The 27,718-nt window shown below is 35.6% G+C and overlaps 1 protein-coding gene across 7 annotated transcripts in view; it reads left to right on the top strand.

The window, feature by feature from the left end:
- mast4 (microtubule associated serine/threonine kinase family member 4) overlaps window positions 1–27,718 on the top strand; it is a 142,159-nt gene that overhangs the window by 49,087 nt on the left and 65,354 nt on the right. Inside the window, exon 1 of one of the 7 annotated variants that reach the window (XM_067407854.1) lies at window positions 12,242–12,350. The exons of 3 other annotated variants lie outside the window; for them this stretch is intronic. In XM_067407854.1, the coding sequence (XP_067263955.1) occupies window positions 12,339–12,350 (12 nt within the window). In that variant the 5' untranslated portion in view covers window positions 12,242–12,338. Of the gene's footprint in view, window positions 1–12,241; window positions 12,351–16,935; window positions 17,292–17,320; window positions 17,489–17,597; window positions 17,646–27,718 lie in introns of those variants that run through there. 3 more of the 7 variants (XM_067407852.1, XM_067407851.1, XM_067407853.1) reach the window with 3 other exon arrangements.

Genomic DNA, 27,718 nt, shown 5'->3' with positions numbered 1-27,718 from the left:
AGTGTTGCCAATGAAACTCATAAATTTGAGTCAAGAACTGCTCAGAGTATAATGTCACGGGATTTCATCTCTTCCAAATTACAGTAGTTATGGCATGAAAGCTGTATAAACTTGTTTTAGTTCAGGAGGAACTGTAAAACATGACTGCTGTTTTGGTTGCAGTGCTCGTGACTGGCGTCTTTCTTAACTCTGCATAGCATGAAAGGCGCTGATGACGTGATGTCTGCTCGAACAGGGTGCGCGAGGGTATGTAAAACATATGGTGACAGGCAGGTAGGATGTCCTATCGTATCCTTTGGAACTTTGGATGTGATTGGATGAATATTTTATGGTCCTGTGCCTTCCACAGACGATATAAATACATATAAATACATTTAGACCACTTAACTTAGTGATTGCTATCGGGATGTGAAGAGACCTTTAACCAGTATAAAAAAAATGTTTTCGGTCTTAAACTTTTTTCACTATATTGTTTAACCCCTTTGCAAATTCATACTAAAAATCCAACATAAAGTAATAAATTGCATCTTAAATAGTGATAAAGATTAAAATAATCAAAATTAACCACTAAAATATTCATTGTGTGAAAAAAAAAAAATATTTACACAAAGTACTTTCCCGCAGTTATGGTGTCATTTCCATCACAACCCAAAAAAAAATGGTGCCTTTCCAATAAAAAAGCAGAACTCTCCTGTGATCTGTGTGTATATGCTGTTGCTTTGTCAAAACTACTAAAAGAATTGTTAATAGAATTGTGTGTCTCTCTCTCTGTCTTTGGTATCGTCTCAGCTGCTTTGGCTTTATCAGGCCGTTTACATGACCCTGCTTCTAAATCAGGCTCCCTGAAAATCAATGATGGCTGGGCCTTCCCGCTTTGAGTCAACTCCCATTGAATTGCTAATGGCCTTTTCCCCTGCACCATTCCCGCGCTATCTTTTTGGAGGTTCTCCCTCCTGCAAAATACAAAGGGAAGGAGTATGTCTTGGGAATGTTAACGCTGTTTAGTGAAAATGAGTGCCTGTGGAGTAGGCCGACGATTCATATATGACCTTGGAAAGATATTCCTCACACACAGAGGGAGCTTATCTGCTTTCCCTTTGTAAACCTCATGTGGAGGGTATATGCGTTTTTACTTTGGTCTGTTTGGATATTCAGGAACTTTGTAAACTGTATGTGTTGTCGGAGACAGTTGGGATAAGATAAAATGTGTGTTTGTTGTTGGTTTTTTTTTGTGCAATGATCACAGTGGATATCTCTCCATTATATCAAGGGGATTTTGTGTTTACTATGCTTTCTACTTTTTATCAAGTCCTCTTCACAGGAACTCTGAGATGAAACGTGTAATAGAGAAAACAAGAAAAAATGGATTGTGCTTCAGTAGAAATATATTTGTCTGGCTGTATTGTGGTGGTGCTTGTGTACATTATCTCTACAGGAAACACTTTAAAACCTGACAATTCTCCAGAAATCTTTAATCAAATAGTTTCTGCTGTCATGATTGTATTGGTAATTATTTAAAGGAATCAACAATAAATCCCATGATGCTTGGTGAAAAATCTTTAACAATCCAGGTTTTTTCCTGCAATGAAAATATTTTGGCAGCCACCAAAATGAATCATTGTCACACCAAAGATATATTTAATAATTTAATGTGATGATACCTGCTGTTCTGCAGTACCATTACCCGCTGATAGCCGGCTGCTTTCAAACTTTCCCGTGAGTGTTTGTGTAAGTGCTCTGTGAAGAGCATCAAAGATTTCTATTTACAACATGTTTTTGCAGTGTTGATCTTTGTAGCCAATCACAAACTTATCTGTTGAACGCAACAGCCAATCAAATGTGCTTAATTTAGTCAGAATCCGCTCAACGCTACTCAAAACGGCAACATTTTTGTTCAGCATTCTTGCGAATCCTTTCAATATAACCAAAAAATATAAAATTTAACTTCACTAATAGCTTCGCTTTATTAACATTTGAGTGACCAGCCATTTCTATACTTTTTTAATGTGACCATATGAATGTACAGTTGAATACTATATTCGTGTGCCGAGTAGCAACATGGCTTATCAACCTTAAACGACCTTCAGTCTCGCAGTATTTACACTGGACATGTGTGACGCGTCAAAATGAATTCACTCCCGTTAGTCAACATTGCTGTCTATACTGGAAGAGTCCATCTGCAGCGCAGTTTGCTATAATTTGTCTAGTTCAGTGGTGTCAAATCATGTTGCTGGATATCTATCTTCCTGCAAAGTTTAGCTCCAACCCAATCAATCGCCAATCAAACAAACTGAACCAGCTTAAGATCTTCAGGAGCATTTGATACAGACAGGCATATTGGATTAGGGTTGGATTTGAACTCTGCAGCTAGGATTGGTCTAGTTGGTGTTGGAATTTCTAAAAACACAACGTGGATATACTGTGGTATAAATTGCAAAACAAAATCTCTACCGGTTGAAACTTTTTTTTTTTTTTTGTTATGGGCGTAACTTATCTTTTTCCTTTGTAGAGTACATACATGTAGAAAATAGAAATGTTGAATGATGAACAAATGTTGAACGTTTTTTTTTTTGTTTTTTTTGAAAGTGGTTGTTGACCAGTGACCGTCAATACGATTCATGCATTTTAGACTTCGAAAGCGAAAGTTAAGTTGTTGTTCACACTTATCTTGCCTTCCACCCTAACTCTGAAATCTGACATTTATTGGCATGTTATGTGTAATTCTGTGTTCAAGCTGCTAAGACGGCTTTTCAGATATGACCACCACCTTTTTTTCCTTCATTTTTCTTAGTAGGGGTTTTGTGCTCCCATAAATCAAATCATCCCATCAGACCTTACACGGTCATATCTGAAGCTGATGAATTATGCAATTTATTCGAAATATTTTGAATAGACTCTGTGCTCTATTGGCAGGTCCGCTTAGGGCGACTGCAGTTTTTATTAGTATCCAGCAGTTGTCCCACAGGGTAGAATACAAATGACGACTACAAAGGGATTATTTATTCATTATGACACTGCAGGAGTCACAGTGAGTCACCGGAGTTAAAGTTCCCCCCAGAGGACATTTTCATAAGTCCTTTTCATAAGTCCTGTCTGAGCTATAAAGAGATGTTTCGATAGAAGTATATCCATCAAAATATTTTCAGCCAAAATACCATAGTGACTACACTTTTAATACTACTACAGTATTAATACTGTAAAACTAAATTAATATATGCTAGAAGGTAGGGGTGCACGGGTATAAAAGGGATACGGGTATTAAACTAATGCTCTTTCATGCATTCTGACTTATTTGCCATGCTAATGAGTTGGATTCTCTTGCTAAACATGGCCAAAGTTTCAAATGCAGTCCTTCAGTGTTCATACAAGTTTTGGAAAGTTTTTTTTTTTTTTCGAATATGGCCCTGTATTACATCATAAAGGCCGTAATTCCTTGTATGGGCACTTCTCCGGGAAGAGCACGTGCACACACATCAACCATTGGTGCGTTTCCCGATCAACGATGTAACTCGCTGCTTCCCTACCATAGTACAATGCATCGTTGAACAAATCAACTAGCTAGTCACGACTGTTTCCCGAAACCGTTTTTCAACCACGTTGGTGAATGACGTCAGGTGGTGGAGTAATAACTTCTTTAAATTAATCCATTTGAGATCGAATTAATGCTAGAATTTGTGCTATAAATTAGACATGGCATTAGAGGACTAATTCTCATTTTCCTCAGTTATTTTGCTTTATTTCCAGACTAAATCAAATGCTTGTTCTTACATACTAGAGCACGTACGCACATGCGCACTCTTCAAAAACAGTGCTTTAAATCTCTTGACAAACTAAAATGTATAAATGACAGTTGTATATATTCGAAATAAGATATATATTGTACTTAATGTCAGCTTGCTTATTTTGCTCAAGATAATGATTTAATAAGTCCACATGTCATAAAAACAGGAAACTATGCTTCTAACCACAGCTTGAGAGCTGTCGCTCCAACCACACAAGTTTGCGATGCAGTTAGCAAATATTCATTTGAACGATGGTTTCGGGAAACACCAAATCGTTGGACCATGTAAGTAACAACGGAAATTGCGATGTTAGTTGGCTAACGATGCTTTTGGGAAATGGGATTTATCAAGTCACATTGGTAAATCCCATTTTATTATAACATCCATACATAATGTAAAATACCAGTAAATAAAACATTATAAACACTATAAAAATGGATTTTAGTTCCCTCCACTCCACAACAAATCCTTTCAATGTAACCACATTCAGTATAGAATAGAAATTAAAAATATGAAATGAAAGTATAAAACAAACACATCATAGTGGCATTCATTATAAGCAACATTTATTATAAGCTTGAAGCTGAAATGAATTTATTTAAAGCAATACTAAATGCCCAGCATGTGGGAAATGTGCTATACAAATAAATTTGAGCTTGTTTTGCATGCTTGACGTTAAAAGCATTATATAAGTCGCTTTGGAAGTGACAGCCTGTTTCAGATGATTTTTAAAAAGGAAGAAAAAAAAGAAAGTATGTTAATGTAATTGATAACCAATATCAAAATGTATGTGGTGCATCCCTTGTAGAAATACAGCTATTATGGTAAAAGGACTACAGTTGTCTTACAAAATGTCACCAAAAAATGTCTATTAAATGTTTTGCTTTTTGTTGTTATATAGCTTTTGGTGTTGTATTTCTTGGCTTAAAGCCAAGAGGAGCTGGTCGTAGTGGATGTTTGCTGAGACAAAGCCAGCACTTCACCATCTGTTTGAGTTTAAAGCCTTTTCTAACACTTTAATTGTTTGTGTTTGCAATAGTACTAGTGCAAAGTCCTCAAAAAGGCAGCAGACCCTGACTTCATGTGGGTTTGTCCTCTCCTCCACCTCAATCTATTTCTCCCTTCAGCAAGCATTACAGCCCGTCATGGTGTACAATGAAGTGCTTGTGTTTTCATGCTGATTTTGGACCCGTTGAGCCAAACAAATCTTAGCCAGATCTCCTGTAAGAGAGAGACAAAAATCTGATCTAAGATCAGTGTGAAGATTTAACCTGCTTCTGTCATGGCATCTCATCTGTCCTGAGCATGATTAACTTTGACAGGAAATCAATACTGCTCCTTCTGGCCAGATATGGAGATAAGACATCATAATCCTGATGTTGAGGCTTTGTGGCCGCGAGACCCTCTTCATTATTTTGGCCAGAGATGTCCTTTACTGATAAGTGTCTTTTGTCTTAGCTTGTTTTCTAGAGCCAGAACCGCAAGGAAGGAAGAATAACGTCACTCAACAATGAATTTTCAGATTTCACATTTGTGCTTTAAAGTTGTTGTCAGGTATTAATTTTAATAATTAGTTTGGGCCATTAAATGCTCTACACTTATTTGCTCGCAATGACCACACTAGGCATGTGACGGTATCAAATTTTCATGTTGCGATAATTGCTGAAACTTTTATCACGGTATTATCACGATATTGAAATAAGGTGCAAAAAAAAGTGTTTTCATATAAGAACTCTTTTACTTATAACAAAAAGAACTCTGAACATTTTAAATACAATTATGCAATACACACAAAAAAATAAAATAAAATAAAGTGTTTCAAACAGAAGTGCAAAAGAATTATAAAGATCAACAGGTAACACTTTATAATAAAGTCTCATTATTTAAGGTTAGTTAATGCATTAATTAAGATTAAGAATATTTTGTTACAGAAAGTATTATTTTCTGTTAATGTTAGTTAAAAAATACAACTGATCATTGTTAGTTTTAGCTCAGGTCAATTAATAGCTAAAACTTTAAGTAATGCTATTAAACTTTAACTATGAAATGAACATTAACTAGGATTAATAAATGCTTAAGTATTTTTAATTGTCAGTTTGGTAATAATGAATTAACATGTTAACTAATGAAGCTTTGTGTCGCTAAGTCTTACTGAACAATAACAAATATTTAGAACATTTTCAATCATTCTAGCATGTTGTAGGTCAGATTAAAATGTAAAAATGTTTAAGTTTGAAAATAAATAGCCTTTTAAGTCTTTTTAAGTATTAAGTATTTGGTGCTGTGAACAACATTGCGAGTACAAAAAAACCTAAATGGCTATTTGAAGCATTTTAGATGCTAGCGCAGTTGATTTACTGGGTTTCCGGGGTAACCGCAGCATTTCTGCTGTTCAATCAGCGCCCTCTGCTGTCAGAGAGTGAACGTGCACTTTCATTCAGCGCGTCTCCTTCTCTCGTTCCGCCATGTGCTTCTCGTGCACATTGGGCTTGTTTACAGCGGTGTTGTGCATTTTATATGGTTGATGGGGAAAGTATTCTTAAAATGTGTTATAAAAATTTGACAAATGCATGTCACATGACCATTTATGCACTCTGGGTATGCACGTACAAGTGTAATCATTTGACGATTGCTCTAATAGCTTGCCTCTTGTGCATATAGGCAGCTGCAGTATTATAAAATGCAGTGTTTAACTGCACAATGGCTGCTAAAAAGTCAGCAAAGCTTGCAATTCCATCTCCGTTTTATTGTTTACACGGTTGTTGAGGCTGGTCTGTTATTGTCATGTTACAGTAGCTTAATGGTCGGGCTTGACGAATCGGGGAAGGATACGCAATGAGACCCAATCAGAGAGCGAATGTGGGTAGCTATGCCTTTGTTTTCAAAAGTCTCAGTTTTGTGCTGTCTGCACTGAAACATAGCCCCAGAGTTTTTAAACTAAAACACGGTCTGCAGCGTTTCCAAAGGTCTTCGTTTTCGAGTGGCGAAAACTCCAGAGTGTGGACATCAGAAGTAATTGTAGCAAAAATTAGACATTTTAAAATGAAAACACACTAACAGGGCCTTGCTTACATTTGGAATAATTATGATTTTATCTTATGTTTTTGAAACATTACAACTTACCAGGGCTATATTATGTTTATTTGATCAAAAACAGTAATACTGTGAAATATTATTACAATTTAAATAACATTTTTAAAGGTGCAGTAGGTGATCTTGGAAATGCTAACATTAGCCTGCTAGCATTGAAAGCATATGATCCCACCCTCCCTGCCGTCCAAAGCCACGCCTCTTCCAAAACACACACACACACACACACACACACACACACACACACACACACACACACACACACACACACACACACACACACACACACACACACACACACACACACACACACACACACACACACACACACAATATTTTATTTATTATATTAATATTATATTTATAAAAATACATTTACACAGTTTAACATAGTGATTGCTATCAGGACATGAGGAGACTTTCAACCAGTATAACAAAAAAAATGTTTCTGTAGAGAATCATTTATTGCACCTTTTTTAATTTTTTTAATTTTCAGTATTAATCACTTCAGTTTTCATTTTCATGTGGACCTTCAGAAATCATTCTAATATGCTAATATGCTCAAGAAACGTTTCTTATTGTCAATGTTGATTTTTTTTTTTTTTTTGCTGATTTAGGGACTAATTAAATTGATCAAAAGTGGCAGTAAATACATTATTTATATTTTTGTGTTACAGAAGATTACTATTACATTGAATATATCACAGTTTCCAAAAAATATTTTCAACAGAAAAACCAGTTTTCAACATTGATAATAATAAGAACCATTATTAATAGTTGAGCACCAAAAAGCACTGAAAATAACTGAGCACTAAATCAACATATTAAAATGATTATCAAATAAATGCAGCCTTGGCGAGCATAAGATACTTCTTTAAAAAAAAAAATCTTATTAATTCCAAACTTTTGACCATTAGTTTGCATCAGCATTATATTGGCCATTTGCCACCCACCTCTCTGGATATATCAACATTTGACATTTTAAACTCCTTAGCGGTCGATCACTTGCGTTTAATGGTCAATGTTTTAAGTAGGACCTAAAAGAACCTTCTGAGTATCGCTGTCCTTTCTTGTCGCATTTTTGCTGTGGTACATATATCTGTTTCCCTTGACCTTCAAAATAATCTCAGGAGGGTTATGAGAGGTGAAAGCCTCGTTTGGTAAACCCGAATTGAATTACAGACGTGCTGCGTGTCAGTGTGTACACAGGGAGACGGCAGTTAAATGGGAACTGTCTTTCTGATGAAGTGGGAGCAGTTGGGATGTTGAACCCTTGACTCACTGGTCCATTCCATTTTGAAATGGTTTTTTGTTGAAATATCACTGCATTAACCATCAGGTGAAATATGACATTGTTTGTCATGTTTTACAACCTTCAAAGTGTTACAAGATGGTGAGATATAATTGGAACAAGTGCAATAAAAATGTTGTAGGCAAGTACACGTTTCAACTACTGTAGTTAGGGCTAAAGATATAAAATATGTTATAGTTTATATTTAACGCTGTATACCAGGGATGGACAACTCAGTGTCCTGCAGAGTTTATCTCCATCCCTGATTTAAAAACTCACTTGCCTATAACTTTGTACTAATCCTAAAGACCTTGATTAGCTGGTTCAGGTGTGTTTGATTAGGTTTGGAGCTAAACTCTGCTGGACACTGGCCCTCCAGGACCGGAGTTGTCCATCCCTGCTCTATACACTTACTTTTGTCAGAAGGCTTATTTTTTTTTTTTTTTTTTTTTTTTTTTTTTTTTCTCTCTATGAAAGGGCTTTCCACAATGTTTTTTTGTGAAGAACGCAATGAAGAATATAATTTTCATTTATACTCACTAATATATATATATATATATATATATATATATATATATATATATATATATATATATATATATATATATATATATATATATATATATATATATATATATATATATATATAATATATATATAATATACACTACCTTTCAAAAGTTTGTAGTTAAGATTGTGTAATGGTTTTGAAATCAGTGTCTTATACTCACTAAGGTTGCAATTATTTATTCAAAATGATAATAAATAATTAAATAATAATATAAAATAGTCTTCAGTGTCACATTGTAATATGCTAATTTATAAGTATAAATTTTACAATATTACTGTTTTTACTGTTTGTTGTTTTAATACAAAAATATGAAATATTTGAGACCATGATTCTATTGTGTGATGTCACCCATTAAGCATAAGAGACTACTTTCAAAAACAATAATCTTAATTATTCAAAAATTGTCTGGTAGTATATAAATATAAATATATGCCTTCATAATTTTATTAAAAGTGTTACTAAATTGTTTTGAAATAGGCTAATTAAAAAAATTACAAAAATTAACCAAACCTACCAACTCCATTTTTGATTCTAAAGTTTAAATAAACTTAAATTTGAATTCTCAAGTTTGAATCTAATCTAATGGGATGTTTTTAAAAAAAAAAAAAAAAACGTAATTAAAAACTGCATTGACATCATTGTGATAATCACTGAGTTGCTTAACTTTATATTGCTAAATCAAAAGCTGGAAATTGTGGCATGTTATTTTAATACAATTATATGAAATATTTGAGATCATGATTCTATCGCATGACATCACTATTTGCTCTGATGTGATACTCATACTGCAGGTGCTCTGTGGTGGCCGTCAGGTTTGCCCTTGCTGTTTGATGTGTCAGTAAAAGTGTACCGTTATCAGGCCTGGTGGGACGGACTGTGACTGGAATGGTTTCAGTTCTGTGAAGCAGCGTTCTGTGTGTATTTGGTCTCTGCAGGCCAATGACTCATATCCTTGCGTCCCTGACAGACTCAGATGGGCTAGAACAGAGCTCGACCTCACGGGTCACTCAATCAACCTTCACCACAGGCCCCTCTGCTCTCACCTCTGAAGCCCCTTTCCACTCTACGTCTCTTTCTCTATCTCTCCATTTCCTTTAGACTCTCTCTCTCATGCCCATCTTCCATATGGAAGCCTCTCAAGTCTCCCACCCACTGAGAACAAAGAGGTTTCTCACATCCTGTCATGACCGTTGGCCAAAGCCCCCTACCTCACCTGCAATGACCTCATTGCTGCCCATTTTCATCGTCCCCAGTCTTCATGTTCATCCTCATCAGTATTGGACAGGATGCACATGCACAATGTGATTTAAGTACAAAACATCCTTTGTTGGTCCTGAAACTTCCTATCAAACAATTATAACCCTAACATCCTCTATCCTTACTAGACATTATAACAAATCTTTAGAGTTTTAATGAGATTTTACACATGGAGAAGGGCCCTCTGTTAGCATTTGCATTCATCTTAAAGGGAGTTGCTTGGCTATTGCTTTGATTTAGTAAAATGGCTACTGATTGGCCATCAATAGAGAAGTATGGATTTTGTCCACAGAATGGTCATAATTATGTCATCTACAAGGGATTTGAGGGAACAAAAAAGATTTTGATGTGTAATGTTTTGGAAGATTGTATTTTTTAGGGCTGTCCAAGTTAACTTAAATGGATAGTTCAGCCAAAAAATGAAAATTGTCCAAACCGTGTCTCGTGTCACGAGATCTCGTGAGATTATGTGACGAGATTTCATGTTGAGGCAAAAAGTAGTCTTGTGATATTGCCATGAGTGTTGGGATGATTAGGAAAGAATATGCCACCGCTACACTTACATTACAACCTCCACTGTCGTTTTGCTTTGTATTTAAATAAAAAACAATTCAGTTGGATAACAGTCGCCGACGCTCCATATTTACAGAGTACGCGTGGTCGTGAAAGTGAACGCAAACACGATTTTAATACCTTGCATTTTGAAAGTGGTTCCCTGATGAATGCAAATATCTCAATATGAAAGCTATTTTAGGCTGGGCAGTGTAGTTGTGATCATCTCTTAGCTCTTTATTAAAGAAAAAATTTGTCTTATTTGCACTTTGAATATTAAGAGAGTGCGATTATGGTTGCACTTATTGTAAAGTGTTACCATAAAAATGAATAACAGTTTTCTTTTAATCTTAAGCACAAACAGTAAGGTTTCATTTGTTAACATTAGTTAATGCACTGTGAACTATCAATGAATGACTATTTTTATTAACTAACACAAACAAAGATTAATAAATACTGTAACAAATATATTGTTCATTGTTAGTTGATGTTGGTTAATACATAAATGTTAATAAATAAGACCTTTATTGTAAGGTGTTACCATTTTTTTTTTATACTGTTTTTATTTCTATGATCAGTTTGTGGAAAGGACTTCAGTTGGGAGGTCAAAAGTTGTAGAAGCTCATAAATCATGTACAGTAAGGTCTGAAGAGACTGAAATCATACAGAAGAGAAGTCAGTCAGTTGAGTTAGTGACAAAACCTTTTACAGTACTTGAGTATTGTTGTCTTTTACTGCATATGATAATTCATACTCAAAGTAGAACTGAAATGACATTCATTACAAGATGATTAGTTAAAACATTTCAAATACACCTGCAGAATATTTTTTTCTACTTATGTATTTTGCCATTGAGGATATATTAAAAATGGTGTGTAAAAATCTTGTCTCGTCTCGTTCTCGTGAACTCAATCTCGAGTCTTGTCTCATCTTGTGAGCTACCTGTCTCGTCACACCCCTACTGACCCAAGCATCCATATGTAAAGAACTGGGGGTGAGAGTATATTGTCAAACCTGATGTTGATTGTCAAATTGTCAAAGATGTTGATCCAGGAACAAGTTGTATTTGGTTAAATCACATCAAGCTTTTATTTCAGAGGTTTGGTTCCTCATTGAAAGTGTTTACTGCAGTTCTACAAGCAATAAGTGTGATGGTGTGAGTTTTCACTTTTGTCAATTAAGTTGTTTCAAGCCAATTATGTTTTTAATTCCTGCATGGGTTGAAAAGCTTTGTTGTCAAACCATTTCCTTAAATACACTTGAGGAAGTTCAGTGTTTGCATTCATACAGTGCCACAGGGAGCGTTCCCAAAACCAAATGAGCAATGACAAGTACTTAACAGGCACTGGCCGTCTTTCGCTTTAACTTTTAAAAGGAATGTTATAATTGTTCTCCTCTTCTCCTCTTGCTGAACAGGGACTAATTCTCCTAGGATAATCTTCTACAATTGTTCCTTTTACTAAGAAGAGACATTTTAATCCAAGCTCAGTCTCAGTTTGAAATAATTTTAAAATGCCAGTGCCAGATGACTTTTATTTATTTATTTATTATTATTATTATTATTATTATTATCCTCTCACCAAATGAACCCTGGCCTCCTGTAGGCAAACTGTGGTAGATGAGATGACAAAGAAGAGTTTATTACATTTTTACATGTTTGACCTTCTAGAATCGTTTTTTTTTTTACATATTCTGCAGGTAACTGCCAATCTCTTTTGTGTGGCTCCATAACTGGCATCGTTCAAGCTTCGCTGGAGAAACAAGGAGAACTGGAGGGAACCCACTTAATATTCACATGGCAGTCATGGTGAATTGAAATGAATGAGTGAAAAAGACTGAGGGTTTGTGAGTGTGTTGGAGCGAGAGTGTGTGTGTGTGGGAAGGTGAGAGAATGTGCGAGAGAGGGCGAGCGAGGAAAAAACACACAGCAGACTGTGAAATTGACGATTGGGATTGGCACGATGGCCGTCGCTTAAAGTTTCATCTCTACATGTTAATAAGACTGCACCGCTGTATAACACTCCAGGAGAAAAAGATGGGTGAATGGATGTTTTAAAAATACAACTACAGCTGCCCATGAAATCACACTATATTGACTCCCGATATGTAGCTGGTTCTGGGGATAATTAGTTTTTGGAGGGCATCTTGCTGGGAAAAACCCAGCCATACCAGCTTACATTGGTGAACTTTGAACATTGTAGCTGGGTTGTTGCTAGACCAAGATCAACTGGAGATCAACTGGTCAACTGGATGGACATTAGTCTTACCAAATGATAGTTTATCTAATCATCCCAGACCATTTTGGATGAGCTTTGTATAGCTGGATGTTTGACTGTTAGCATTAAGTCTTGTCCAAGTCTTGCTTATTTTGGGCATTGTTTCATAGCTAAAATACCTAAAGCTATAACCAAAGTGCAGTACAATTCTACTCAATGATATGTGGTTTACTTTCTACTGAGTACCATAAACAAAACTCTGAATACCTTGCACATTTTTTTTTTGTTCTTTAAAAGTGCTCATTTTTAGCAACTTCATTGCTATACAAACTGACTCTTAGAAGTTGTGTAATGGCAATCAGGTTGGAACTTGCCATTTTAGCATGCAACTGCTGAGACTAGCATCAGCTGTTGACCAACTAGAAACCATGTGAAACCAAATACCATGTTAAGCAGGTTCACTCAGTTTCTCCAACCATTTAACCACTCATATGTTTTACACTTATGGCCTGGGCTGTTAAATAATATTGCAGTATCATTAGTTATTATAGGCTCGCAGAAAAAGTAGCAAATAGAAACAGTCTGTTGGCTGATCTAGGTAGTAGAGTGGAAGGTATAGGATGTGGGGTGTAATGGTACACAAAACTCACGGTTCGGTACGGGTACTGTACAGCAGGTGGGGAGAAAACTAAATATAAAATTGCTTTTTTTTTTATTAAAAAGTGGTTTACTGAACAAATTGTGTTTTTTGTCTTTAAATATATTAAATTAAATTATTACTAAAAGTTTCTTAAGGATAAAAAAATATCTTTACTGATGCTATAAACTATGTAGGGAGCCCTTCCTTGAAGCTCAAACTATTAGCCTAAATTCAGTTGCTTTTTATTTTTAGATATAATAATGAACACTCAAACAACAAATTGTATGCAAACATGTAAGCTGCCCATAAGGCAGTTTTTGCATTAACTTCTAAATCTAATTATAAAATTAAGTTTTACTCCAATTTGTTGTTGAAATATAATAATTTATACAGTGGCTGTCATTTTCATGACAGATTTATTTAAACATACATTAAATAATAAAGACATTACTAACAGGGTAAGTAAAATATCATGAATATATGGGCTGATACAGTGCATATATTAAGCGAAAGAGTTAATTTCTCTGGCAAATGAACAAGCTGTGAACACTAAATGGCTTTTCTGAGGTAAATTCTACATGGCATTGTTTACAAGCTGTTTTATTGATATCTTTCTGCCGTTGAAACACTAAATTAGCAATAACACAAGATATATATGTTTATATATTGTTAATTATACGTTTCAGTAAGTTGTACTGTATTATTCAACATACATTCAGATGTTCATTTAAGTTTATTCTGTAACTAGTGAGGAAGAGATGATCGTTTTCACTCGCACTCTGCGCTGCCGGTTAAACTGAGACCTGTACAGTAATCTGTCACGCCACATCAAAGCGGGTCAAAATGACACTTTGCTTGAATTTCATGGACCGAATTTGAAGGATGACACTGTTTCTTATCGAAAATAGCAAAACGCAGCGCTTATTGTGATTATTGGAGGTTAATGGTGGTTAGTTGACAATGTTGCAATGTAATGCATTTGGTACACATGTGCACCGTACTGAAAGCCCTGTACCGAAACGGTTCGATATGAATACGTGTACCATAACACCCCTAATAGAATGAAATTGAAATTAAATAATAGACTATTATAGACAGATAGCAAATGCTACATTTGCCAAGTAGTACAAAACTACATATAATCAATAAATATTGCTTGAACAAATAGTCTTAAAGGTCAAGTTTAAGGATTTTCAACCAACATTGTATTATTACAGTTTCACTACCGGAGGCGTCACTGGTGTGAGGAAAGAAGGGACTGGGCCTAAAATTAATATCAACAAGTGACAAAAAACAAGTGTTTGGGTCCCTTTATAATGAGCATTCGAAAATCATCATCAACCATCTTCCCAGATTTGTTATAAGTTTGTTCTGCTGCTTCTGTTCCTCCTCCTCAAATATTTCAACTAAAATTTTGGTCCAACTTTAAATTAGGTGGCCTTAACTACCATGTACTTACATTTAAATTAATCATTTGATACAATGCACTTATTGTGTACATACATGTTTTTACATTGTACTTGTATTTTAAAAAAATACCTGCAAATACCTGTAATTACATCTGAAATTAATTTCTGTAACTGCATTTATAATTACACAGTTGACTCCTTCCTTACACCATAACCCACCCATAAACCTACCTATACCACCAAACGTGTACCTAACCTTACCCGTATCCCACATTAGTAGCAGCAAAAGTATTTTGCAATACAATATGAAAACAATATGTATATTAGTACTTATGTTTTGATGTCAGTACATAGTAATTAAGGCCACCTAATATAAAGTGGGACCAAAATTTTAATCAGAAAAATCAAAATATTTTTTTTTCCCCCTCAGATTGTACAAATTTCCATTTGCCATTGTGCAGCATTTACCACAGTAAAGTTGGCCGACAGCAGCACTGATTTAATTTTGTACCCGACCTGTTTGTCATAAAGACTGTGACCTGAACCACACCCCCATTAAATCTACTAAATCAGGGAGACAACATTATTTATTTTCTAATGTAACACAAGCAATTAAACCAACATTAGGCATTCTGAGTTGCTGCATTTAAGAAAAACAGAAACAAAGCCAAACATGGTAATAATTAGGAACTACAGATCCACTGCCCAGTTAGTCAACAAAAATTATTTATGTAGTTAACACAATTGAATTCAGTTTTAAATATATTAGGTGGATTGATCACAATTAAATTAAGTTGTAACAAAATGTTTAAAAAAATGTTACTTTAGCTGGTAGTATTGGTGATAGTAGTAGAGTAGCACCATTCTGAATAAATGGAGAATCACATTTTGTTTTTTGTTTTTTTCAAATAGAGATTACAATTCTGAACAGACAAGAGACAACTAAACTCAATAGCATGTAATTTACTAGAGGTTCTGACACATTAATTGCTGTTATTTAAAATGTTTAATCAATTTGAATGAATTTTAAAAAATCAGTTTGAAACGATGATTCAATGACTCAAACATGAAGACTTCACTTGTTTCATTACTGGATGAATCAGTGCCTTTGAACAAATCTCTTGAATGAATGATTCAATGACAAACATTTTTAAGTCACTTGCTGCCACCTACTGGTGTAACAATGTAATTGATAAGTTACTTTTATTTTGATTGCTACCACTGATATCAGTAATTATATCCAATGCGTGATATGTGATAATTTGAATATTTGTATCACAGAAATAATGATATTGTGTGGTTGAAAAGACTGTTTGTGAAGCAGTTTCATACTTGATAACTGCTCTGGGTCTGGGTCAGTGGCAGCTCCAACACAGATTTGAATGTTCCGGTGTGATTTTTGTCAAGTTTTAATAGACATGGACAAATCATTGTCATTTAGGAATGGGTTGTGTGGGTGTTTGAGTCGAGATCGTAATCTTTTAACGATTAATTTTGCAATCTAAGTAGTAGTGTTTGTTAATTAAATAATGCATATACAGTTTCATGGCTAGTAAAATATTTATGGTCAGTACATATTCTCAAGTCACTGGCCATTGGCAGATGTGGCAAAATGTTAGTTTTTAACATAAGTCAAACTATGTAGAACCAATTTTAAAAGCACAAGCTCATGCCATAAGACAGCGTAAATCACGACAGAATGACCAAAGACATTGTCTGCATGTGGATGGCTGTAGCAGTGGTGCTTTAAAGTGGATTAACAAAAAGATGCTACTTTTTAAGAAGTTTTTATTGTGCAAGCTTGTTTTTGTTGGAAGGGAAGGAAATCTCATTCCTTATTCCCGTCAGCTGTGGCTCATCACAATAACGAAGGAAGTGCTTACAAACTAGACGTTACAGGATGCCCTGTATACCCCATGCTCTCATTGTGCGGTCCTTCCATCTTATTTCTGCCCAATTCACCCTGGCCATGACCGCCTAGTCTTCTGACCTTCACTCCAGACTCCTTATCTGCAGCTCCAGTTGAAAGACAAATAGGAACTCAATACCGCTCAACATCAAATCGCCAACAACCATTGACCGAGGGCGGCCACACACACAGGATGCCAGCCGCATTGTTTAGTGCTGGCAAAACAATGCACGACAGGATTTCCTGCCTTTTCTCTCCCTGCAAGCAGTCACTCCGGCCACCACAGAACGTGCCTGCTTGGGGTTGGGGGATGAATCGGCTGCCCTCGTGGGATTTCAGCTGCCTGCCTTCACCCCCCTACCTCTCCACTCTTCTCTCGCCCCTCCTGCATTCCCTATCTCTCTCGCTTTTTAATCAAACACGCGTTCACAAGCTCTCTCTGTTTCACACGCTCACATCTTCTCCTCTCTCCTCTTCAAACACGTACATGCTCACACATTGTCCTGAAGTTCAAAGAGAGTGAAACAGCGACATGTCAGCTGACCGGCCCCCCTCCAATCAGATAAGTTCTGATGTAAGTCTTTAGCAGCTGCTTGGATCAGATGGAGTGTGCCTGTAGGATCGCGGGAGCACTAGAGGAGGCAGTGCAGTGCAGTATGGTTAAGTAGCGGCGAGACGAGCGCACACAGCGAGAGAGTGCGAATGAGAGAGTGTGCGCTCCCCTTCTCTGGCATGGATGAGTCCAGCATTCTGAGGAGACGCGGGCTACAGGTAGGGAATATAAAGCGATGCGGGGCGTGGGTGTTTGCTGCTTTGTTAGGAGTTTTGTTGCTTTTGCGTGAAGACTTGGATGTGGGATGAATTACAGAATGGAGTCTGTGTCTCCGCATGCTGAAACATCCAAATGCTGCACTGGAAGATGAAATGTGTGAGTTTTGTCATTGAAAAGACTGCAAAGTGAAAATATTGATACTTATTTCTGAATGTCTGCAAGCAGTTTATACCATTTTGAATACCTTTTAGAAGTTCTCAGTTTCTTGTAAAACAAGATCATCAACTTCACAAAACTGAAATATTTGTTTATTTATTTAAAATAAAAAAGTTGTCTTTGTTTTGTCTGTTTTTGGTAATGGTAATAAACGAAGGAAGCTGTACGTCTCTGAAAGAATACTTCATATTTAGGTATTTGACCTCACATTTAATGTGACCAGTTTCTGTCATAGTTAATGAAAGCTTTAATCGTTATTATTTTTATATCATTATTTTATTTTATTTTTTATTTTGAATATTGAATTCCGGCTGGAAGATGGTTTCAGATCAGTTTTAATAAAATCTAAAGAATAAATAATTAATTGGTCTTTTCCATCTAAATTCCATTACCGTGTGTTATTGGCAATAACTGCGAAAATGTCCAAGATATTTAGTTGGCTTAAAAATATTATGAAAAGTTTCTTCTTTTTGTGTTTATTGTGTATTCCATTTGTGTATTTCAAACCTGAATATATTTATTTCTTCTGCAGAACAACAAAAAAGGGTATTTTGAAGAATGTTTTGGTTATTTTTGACTTCCATTTTATGGATTTAAGACTATCTAGTATTCCATCCACTGGCTGTTAATCTCAGTGCTCTTTGTGAAATAGTGACAAGAGACTCGTTGCAGTCTTACCTTTGTTTAAGCATGTAATGGGACACTTGTTAGTACACTCTACAGTATGTGCGCTGTGGGCATTGCCACAGCTGATGACAAAAAAAAAAAAAAAAAATTGTTTGCCCTGAGGACAAGATTCAGTGTTCTGCTGTATGATTTCATGTTGGACACAGTGTTTTCATTTGTCAGTCAAATACATGTCAGTGCACCATTCTGCACTCTGCCTTAGGCTATGATCTCATAAATCTGAGATACTGTAGTTTTTTATACGGTTTCTTTTATGCTAGGGAACTTCCTGAAGTCATTGAGTTAATGTTGTAATTGTCACTACAGCAGTGAAAGTGAGTGTGTTACATGGCTAAATTTAGACAGGTTGATGTCGGTGAGAAGGTTGAGTCAATTAGCTGCTTTATGTCAGTTACGTCAAGGTAGCTGTAGCATGCAGGGCAATTGTTCTGAGGCCCACTAAACACAGAGCGTCACTTCTAATTGTGTTTGGGAGAGCTTTCACTTGAATATAATTATGTTGGAGTTTAAATCTAAAGGCTTGCTCACACCAGGGAATATTTGCCACAAAGTCTTGAATTGAAACATTGTGTTTATTTTAACTTAATAAATACCCATTTACACCTGGGAAGATAATTTGTATTTGTCTGACAACAGAGCAAGGCTTCTACCCCCCCATGCATTCATTCTTGTATTTTTTTTTAATTAATTCTTGAATGTTTTCATTCATTCACTCATTGCTTTTCATTCTTGTATTTTTTTGCATTCATTCACTTATTAATTTGTTTTTGTATTTTCTTTTCAATCTTTTTTCTTATTTATTATTTATCACATTTGTTTATTCATTCATCCATCCATTTTTTTTTTTTTTTTTAAGTTTTATTCTGTCATTATTTTCATGTATTCATTCAGAATGCATTTTCACTCTTGGTGTGTGTATATACTATTCATCAGTGATTTCTTTTACTAAATCATTTTGAGTATGTGAACTGGCCTTTTATAAACAGGAAGACCATTCAATTTAAGTGTTAGTCTGTTTAAATATGTATCTCAGTATAAAATGATCAGCTATCTTTCAATATTTTCTCACTACCTCCCAATGTTCTGCCTATTATGACATTAAATTAATGCAATTCAAAAAGACTAAAACGTATATTTTAGCCATTGTTTAGGTTGTCCTGGCCTGTATCCTGTAGGATTGCCAGGATCTACTGGGATATTGTTGTCAGCAGAACATATTGAAATGGGCTGTTGATACTGGCAGGTAATTAGAATGAATAGACAGTAGTGGTGCTGTATTAGCTTTGTAATTACAGTTGCAGTGAATGTGTGCGTTCAGAAGTCTCATGGGGTCACCTCTCCCTGCATTTATTTAGTTGCATTGAGCTTCACTTCACATTTAGGCTTGGTCTAATAAAAAAACATGGGGTTTAGTTTTAATGAGATGTGCACATCTAATTTGCATGAAAGTAATTATTTGGCAATCTTGAAGTATATGGATTGTGTTTTTTGTGTTTAATGCCTCTGCAATCAAAACATATTTATGGAAAATTAGTAAATACCTGTTGTGATATACACTGAATATACCATACGTTGTTTGTTTGGTGAATAACTTGCTTTCATATTTGATTTGAATTATGTGTATAGTGAGCAGTCTTACTCACTTTTTCACAAAGGCTGGCAAAGACAAGGGTTCTTTGCTGAGCATGATAATATGACGGTATATCAGAATTCAATAAGTGTGATTGATAATGTCTAATGGAGGAGGTTTGTGCCCATATTGACACATCAATCAATTCTCATTTTCCACACTATTAATGTGTATGATTCACATATTAACTACCTGGCTTTTTATTTTTATGCACTGGACAGTAGACTGTGCTCTGCATTCACTATGGCTACGTGTAAATGTCCCATTCACACAGCAACATCTCGAATACTGTGTATGGATGAATTTAAGTGTGCTTTCACACTAGCACTTTTGTTTCACACTCGGGGCGTATTGACATCAGAGTTCGGTTTGGATGATGTGAGCGCTGTCTTCTGAACTTGTGTGCGCACCTGCGACCCATAACAGAGTTCACTTAAAAAGGGTGGTCTGGGGTACGGTTCATGTGAACTCAGTACAGTTCACTGCTAAAATGAACGAAATCATACTAAATTGTGGAAGTGAACCATTATGACATATGATTTGATAAAATGTGTTTGTGTGTTTCACTCACTTTCCTGACAAGCGTGACTGACGCACTGCAAGCAGAGAATGTATATCTCATTTCTGATGAACTCCCGCGTTCTTTAGAGCATTTGCAGTACATTCACGGCAGATGGATGCAAGTGCTGTTATGTACTGCAGCTTTAGATACACAGTCCAGCTGGGGCAAAGGGAGGGGGGAGCTATCAAACTCTGGTTCGGACCAGGCAATTGAACCAAGTGTGAAACCCTTATATATTATGTATGATGTGACCGACAGCTAGTTGTCCAGTCTGGTTCCATTCATACAGTACAGGTTTTCTGAGCATGCGGTTGTGAGTCCTGAAAATGTATGGTTGTGAGTTTGGTTAACGAATACGGTTGTCACTCCCGTAAATAACTTAACTGTATTAAGGACTCAAATGCAGAACGGACCAGTCCGTTCTGTTGTTTTAACATAGCCTATGTATTCTAGAGAAAATACAAGGGCTTTTTAAATGTGTTAAAATATTTCCTCCTATCCCATAGTAATATGCAGACACATTTAAACCATTTGTAGGTTGATTTACCTAAGAGCAAATACATTGGCCTTGTAGCTCTTTCAAAACATTGCTGAGCATTTTGGCTACGTTCAGACTGTCAGTCCAAATCTGATTTTTGTGCATATCCAATTAAAATCCGATCAGAATTAGCAAGTGTGAACAACCAAAAATTACATTAAATGTGATTTTTACAAATCTGTTTCGAGCTACATTCATATGTGGTTTGAAATCCTATTCAAATTGCATTTCTGGAAATCTGTTTCATTCTGACCGTTCTGATCTGATTTCCTATGGTTTATGTGACACTCTCATGCCACGTAAAATGTAAACATCAGAAGTTGTTATAAAAAACATGCTGAAAGTCGCTGCAGAGTGTTGTTGCAATGTGCTGGACAAGCAAAAAATGACAATTTATCATAGACAAGTTTTGAAACAGTCAAAGACGACAGCACTGAATAAAGCCACGCATACCAGCCTCCGACATTTCTGCCGCTGCCTTAGTAGTTCAGCTCGCAGTGGCTACACATTGTCATGTTGTAAATAAGACAAAATCTGTATTGTAAACCCCTCCATGTTGTGGTTGTTGCTGTTGTTTTTGGCGTATGCCTGTCATTGCCTTTGAAACCATTGCAGATATTCCAGAAAACTAAAGAGTGGCATGGGACACACAAATCGGATTTAAACCAGTTGCGATACACAGTGGGGACAGTCAATAATTTTAGATCAGATTCCAGTTGGACACATAATCAGATTTGGAATGACAGCATGAACGTAGACGTTGTCTGGGCATTCCTATTCAGACTGACACAGCAACACAATCTCAACCAAATGCATGAGTTTTGGGCATGGCTATCTTTCTAAATGACCAATAGAAGACAAAGGGAGTGTTTGGGGAAATTAATTCATTTTTGCGAGTGGGTCAATTAAATATAATATTTTTTGTTAGTAAATTTAAACCCTATCCTGATGCTGGATTCAACTAAAATACTAATACTGCAACAACAGCTTGTTTGTTTTGATATGTGGTGTAGTTTTGAGTTCTTTCTATATTCATGGCAACATCAAAAGCCCACCAGTCCAGCTCAGTGTGTGTTCAGCTCTTTTGGAAGTTATCAGCACATCTAAGTTAAATTTGTATGCACTGCGTGCCATATGCTGCCTATCTGCTCGGTTGACACAGTGTTAATCTAGCAGTGGGAGCCTGACTCTTGGCCAGTAAATACACACTTCTCCACATACGCTTCTTAGACTGCAGGCAAATCATAAATTGGGAGGGAAAAAATGAAGATATAGCCTTGCATGGAGTGCAGAAGGTAAGTTAAGTTAGACTTTGTGAGAAAAAAAAAAAGAAAAAAAAGAAAGAAGAGAAATCGCAAAAGTGTGTCTGACTGACTGACATAAATAGAGCCGGACTTCAGACATGTTGAAATTAGACCGTGATACTGAGATGCTTTTCAACTTCAGAGGTGCTAATGAAAAGAAACAAGTAAAGGAAACTTCAAATGTGCTCAGGGTAAAAAAAGTTTGTCAAGGTTAAATGTACAACAAATTTACAATTTCTCAGATTGGTGCTTGATAAAGATTAAATTAAATTTGCTTGGAAATCATCCATTGTTTTTGTCCTGCATAGAATTAGATATTTTAAAATGCTAAATCTTATTTACTTTGTCATTTAAAATTTTAAATTATCATCCTATGACTTATATTTACATATATTTGATATTTACAATATCCTTTTATTGTTTTATCTTGGTAAAATATTTGGGTTTTTGACATGATATATCAAGCAGTAACAGCAGTGTCCTGCAAGGTGACAGTGTTATATTTGTCTTTTTTTTTTTCTAATTCTGGTAAGATTATATGTGCATTTATATGAGCTCTTTCGTACGATGACTGGGAGGGGACATATTCGGTTCACTTTGTTTTGTCGTGGCCACGACATATAAACTCGTGGGAACGTGATAGTATGTTGTGGCCACAAGATATTAATTTGTGGGAACGTGATATGTCGTGGCCAGGAGATCATTTTGTCTGTAACGACATCCTCATGTCGTGGCCTCTAGATCATATGGTGAGGGAACGATATATTTTTCTTGTGGCCACAACTTCATTATGTTGAGGGAACGACATCTATTTCTCATGGCCACAAGTTAAATGTGCAAACAGTCTGCACAACCATAGCAACCTGGAATAATCAGAAATGGATAAGATTATAATAATATTTATTTTTAATTAAGAAAAAGCATGGAATTAATAAATGATTATATTAACATAGCCTATTGCATATTATATTATATTGTGCGTGTTGTTGCCTAAACTGCATTCAAATGAAGTTTGTTATTATCGGTAATAATAATGATGAAAGGATAGCCTATGTAAGAACACAAAATAATATAGTCTAGATAACATTTTTACCCATTCCATCTCACAGCTCCTTTCTTTCTTCCTTTCTTCCTTTCTTCCTTTCTTTCTTTCTTTCTTTCTTTCTTTCTTTCTTTCTTTCTTTTTCTTTCTTTCTTAAATTCCCGTGCGCCTACAGAAATCAAATCAAAGCTTTTACATAGGCTATATACAAATAATAAACAAAATATTCTTTTAACATGGGCTATAGCCTATTAATACTAACACATTTTTTGAACTTCATTCGAATGCTGTCACTGGCATGATGGGCTACAAGTGAAAACAGATGCTCATTTAAGCTGCTATAGTCTACAGAAATACAGTCAAAGTCAAAACTTTATTGGTATGATCGGCATTTACAGTATTTACAAAATACAAACTTTAAGTAACAGAATTAGCCTACAGAATGTTAATTAGGAAAAAAAAATAAAGCAAATATATTTACAATGAATAGCTAAATGTAACTAATAATAACATCAAAAATATTAAATAAAGACCGTTGGATGGAAAAAAAAATGTATATGGATAGGCCTATTCTTTTAACATTTATTGATAAACTTCGAATGCTGTCTAGGCAAGATTGCGCGCATAAAAAGGCCGCAATATGTTAATATAATAATTTCTTAATTCTGCACTTTTTCTTAATTAAAAATAAATATTATTATAATCTTATCCATTTTTGATTATTCCAGGTTGCTATGGTTGCACAGGTTGTTTACACATTTAACTTGTGGCCATGAGAAATAGATGTTGTTTCCTCAACATAATGAAGTTGTGGCCACGAGAAAAATATATCGTTCCCTCACCATATGATCTCGAGGCCACGACATGAGGATGACGACTTATCACGTTCCCACAAATTAATATCTTGTGGCCACGACATATTATAATGTTCCCACGAGTTTATATGTCGTGGCCACGACAAAACTAAGTGAACCCGAAAATGTCCCCTCCTGGTCACCGTACTTTCTCTCTCTTACAACCATGTAATTTTGCTGTTGGTTATTTCTGCTTTCACACATTTTTTGACGATTGTTTTCAAACCAGTTAAACCAGTCTTTTCGGCATCTAATTAGTGCATATGTACCTAATAATATGAATTTGATGTGACTTGAGGTAGCAAACAGGAAGGTCATTTGAATTTAAAGAAACAAAACATGAATGTTGTTCATTTGGAGTGCAGATTTAGGTTGAGCAGATGCAGTATAACAGCGCCTCCTGTATCATTTATACAGTATGAATCACTGAAAAGAAAAACCTTAACTGTTAGTGTGTTAAATGATCATATTTGAAGTGGAAGGCAGGGTGTTGTGTGTACGCGACTGTGCTGAGATGATAGTCTCTCTAAACACAAGTCACTAAAACATTAATGAAAAGAAACCAGCTTTCGGTGTAGTTGTCACTTTCACCATTTGTTTTACAGCATTATCTATGGTCTTTTAGATATGCCATATAATTACAGACTTTCAAAGAGTGGAGTAATAATAGAAATCAAAATGCTTAGACAAAAGGACAAAATACTGCAGGCCAACAGATATGATGGTATGAAGGGAAGCTAGGCATGTTCCTTCAGCCTGTCATATCAGCTGACCTTTACAGATGATGAAAACACTGGTCTGTGGCCCTCAGGGATCTCTGAGTGCCATGACCACATTATTAGCTGAATTGACCTCCATAGCACTTCCCAACCCTTGTAACCTGACCACTGACCCCAGACCTGCTATCTGACCAATACAAACTCCAGCTGAATGCTGAGTTCTTCCTTTTTCCTGGAGGAACAATTTAAGCAGTCCCCTAACCTCCATGGTTTTCTTAAGCTTGGTCATTTTGAAAATTTAAGCCATAGAAATGCTGCTTATTGATCAATAAATTATGTGTACAATGTAAAAATTGCTGTAAAAATGGCCACATTCTGACAGTAACATACTGTTTTCCATTAAATCATTAATGTACTTTAGAAAACAATGCATTCTGGGCAATAAAAATAAGCAATAGTCTCCAAGAAGCCGTGGTTTACAGTGATTTTAGAGTGTGGTAGGGAGGGAGACAGAGCAATAAATATTTCATATTTCATTGATGACAAATAATAATTCTTCTGCCAAGCAAAGTAGTTCTTAAGCAACATTTAGCTGAATGGTTGACCAGCAGAACAGAGTTGGTGCAGTAACACTGATCTAATAAGGTAACAGGTATGGGTTTATAGAGTATTTTAAAATGTTTCGGTCTATTACATTTTATGTATTCTCTATAAAACGGTTTGGTTTGTGTTTGGGGGTAGGGTTAGGGGATATAAAAATGTTTTTTAGCTGTAAATATGTAATAATGTTTACACTGTAAAAAAAAAAAAAAAAAAAAACCCTGTAAAATTTACGGTAAACTGGGAGCTGTGGTTGCCAGAACTTTACAGTAAAAAATATGGTAGCAACGTTTTAGGTTTTACAGGACAACACTTGGTTTACCGTATAATTTAAAGGTTTATATTGTAATAATTATGGTTCATAACTGTAAATTTTACACAATAAAAAAAGTTCGGTAACACTTTACAATAAGGTTCATTAGTTAACATTAACAAAGATTAATAAATGCTGTATAAGTGCAGTTCATTATTAGTTCGTTAATTTCAACATTTACTAATACATTATTAAAATCTTGTTAACATTAGTTAATGCACTGTAAACTAACATGAACAAACGATGAACTGCATTTTCATTAACTAACGTTAATTAAGATTAGTAGTTACAGTAACGAACGTATTGCTTATGGTTACGCCTGTTTCACACATGCAGCAGGAGCAGCGCGTAAGCGTAAAGCAGGAGCGTCGCGTAAGCAGCAGTGAAGCGGGGGTTTCGGCCCCGAGTCTATTTTTTGCTGCGCTGCTGACGCTCAAGTAAAGTGAAAGCTCACTTTTGATGGACAAAATAATATAATTTCACACACAAAGTGTTCAAAATGCACAGAATAGGCATGTCTAATGTGTTTTAACAAGAATTTGAGTGTGACAGAAGAGAAAATTAAGAACCAAAAATAATTATAGAAGACTTACTAGGGATGCTCACATTGACCGTTTAACCGTTAACCGAAAGTAAGAATTTTAACCGATTAATACTATCAGTTAAACGTTTTTTTTGTTGTTGTTGTTGTTTTTTGTTTTTTGCTGTTTGCTGCATGGTTAAAGAAAAATATGCTATATATACCTCTATATATATATACCTATAACTCGCGGGGCGTTTCACATGTGCCAGACATATTTCGCTAAGCAACAAGCAAAATGAAGCGAGTGAAAAGAAGTACTGATCGTTTCGATAGAAACGAGGGACAGGGGGGTCAGTTTTTTACCCCCGCAGTTTTGAAAAGACAGAATTCGACCCCCGCACTTTTGATAAGGGCTGTATTTATATCACAATATATCATCTTTTAGCTTAGGATATTTTCTTTCAAATGAGACCATTTTCACGTTTCTGTGAGCTTTCGTTCATAAATAATCAACTGTTTTGTCGCAGATGTGAAGAAGAGGAAATGCGCTCTCGAACAGAGAAACACGCATCTCCAAGCAATCGATCACAGCGTGCTAACGTTTTAGGACAGGTCGATGGTATATAAATCGTGGCCGAACGTTAGCGTTTGTCAATCAAGCAAAAGCGTCCATTCAGAAACCGAGAAATCCATTACAATTTAGGGCCATGGTATACTTCATTTCCCGCATTCCGCTTAGTCTCGTGCGCGAGCCTTTCAAAGAAACTCCTTTGCCCATGAGCGCGGAAAGACGAGTTCGGTATGCACACATGCACCGTCCGTGGTCATAACAATAACAATCCTTGAGGTAGGCCTGCTATTTTTATTTGATTGAAAAAATGTCTATAATACCGGTTGTTCAAAGCTTCAATGGATTCACCTTGTTTTTGTTTTGTCATCTTAATTTGTTAAACATTTAAGTGAAAAATATTTAGTGTAGGCCTATTTATTTTATGCCTTTTTATTTAATTTTTTTTTTCTGTTGTCAGAAACGCTGCAGGTGCGTGACAATTTGATAATGTGAATCCAGGTTCTGTTGTTTATCTGTTCTATGCTGCTGTTTGCATGTTAAAATAAACCCGTGGAAGACACAGACACTCGTCAATTGTATTTTTTATTTAATGTCATAGCCTATATATGTCATATTATCATCATATAGGCTATACAATATTATAATCTTATCAGTTAACGGTTAATAATCG

This window comes from Chanodichthys erythropterus, chromosome 13 (assembly GCF_024489055.1).
Source record: "Chanodichthys erythropterus isolate Z2021 chromosome 13, ASM2448905v1, whole genome shotgun sequence".
NCBI classification, from domain to species: domain Eukaryota; kingdom Metazoa; phylum Chordata; class Actinopteri; order Cypriniformes; family Xenocyprididae; genus Chanodichthys; species Chanodichthys erythropterus.
This window is presented reverse-complemented; position numbering and strand designations above follow the sequence as displayed.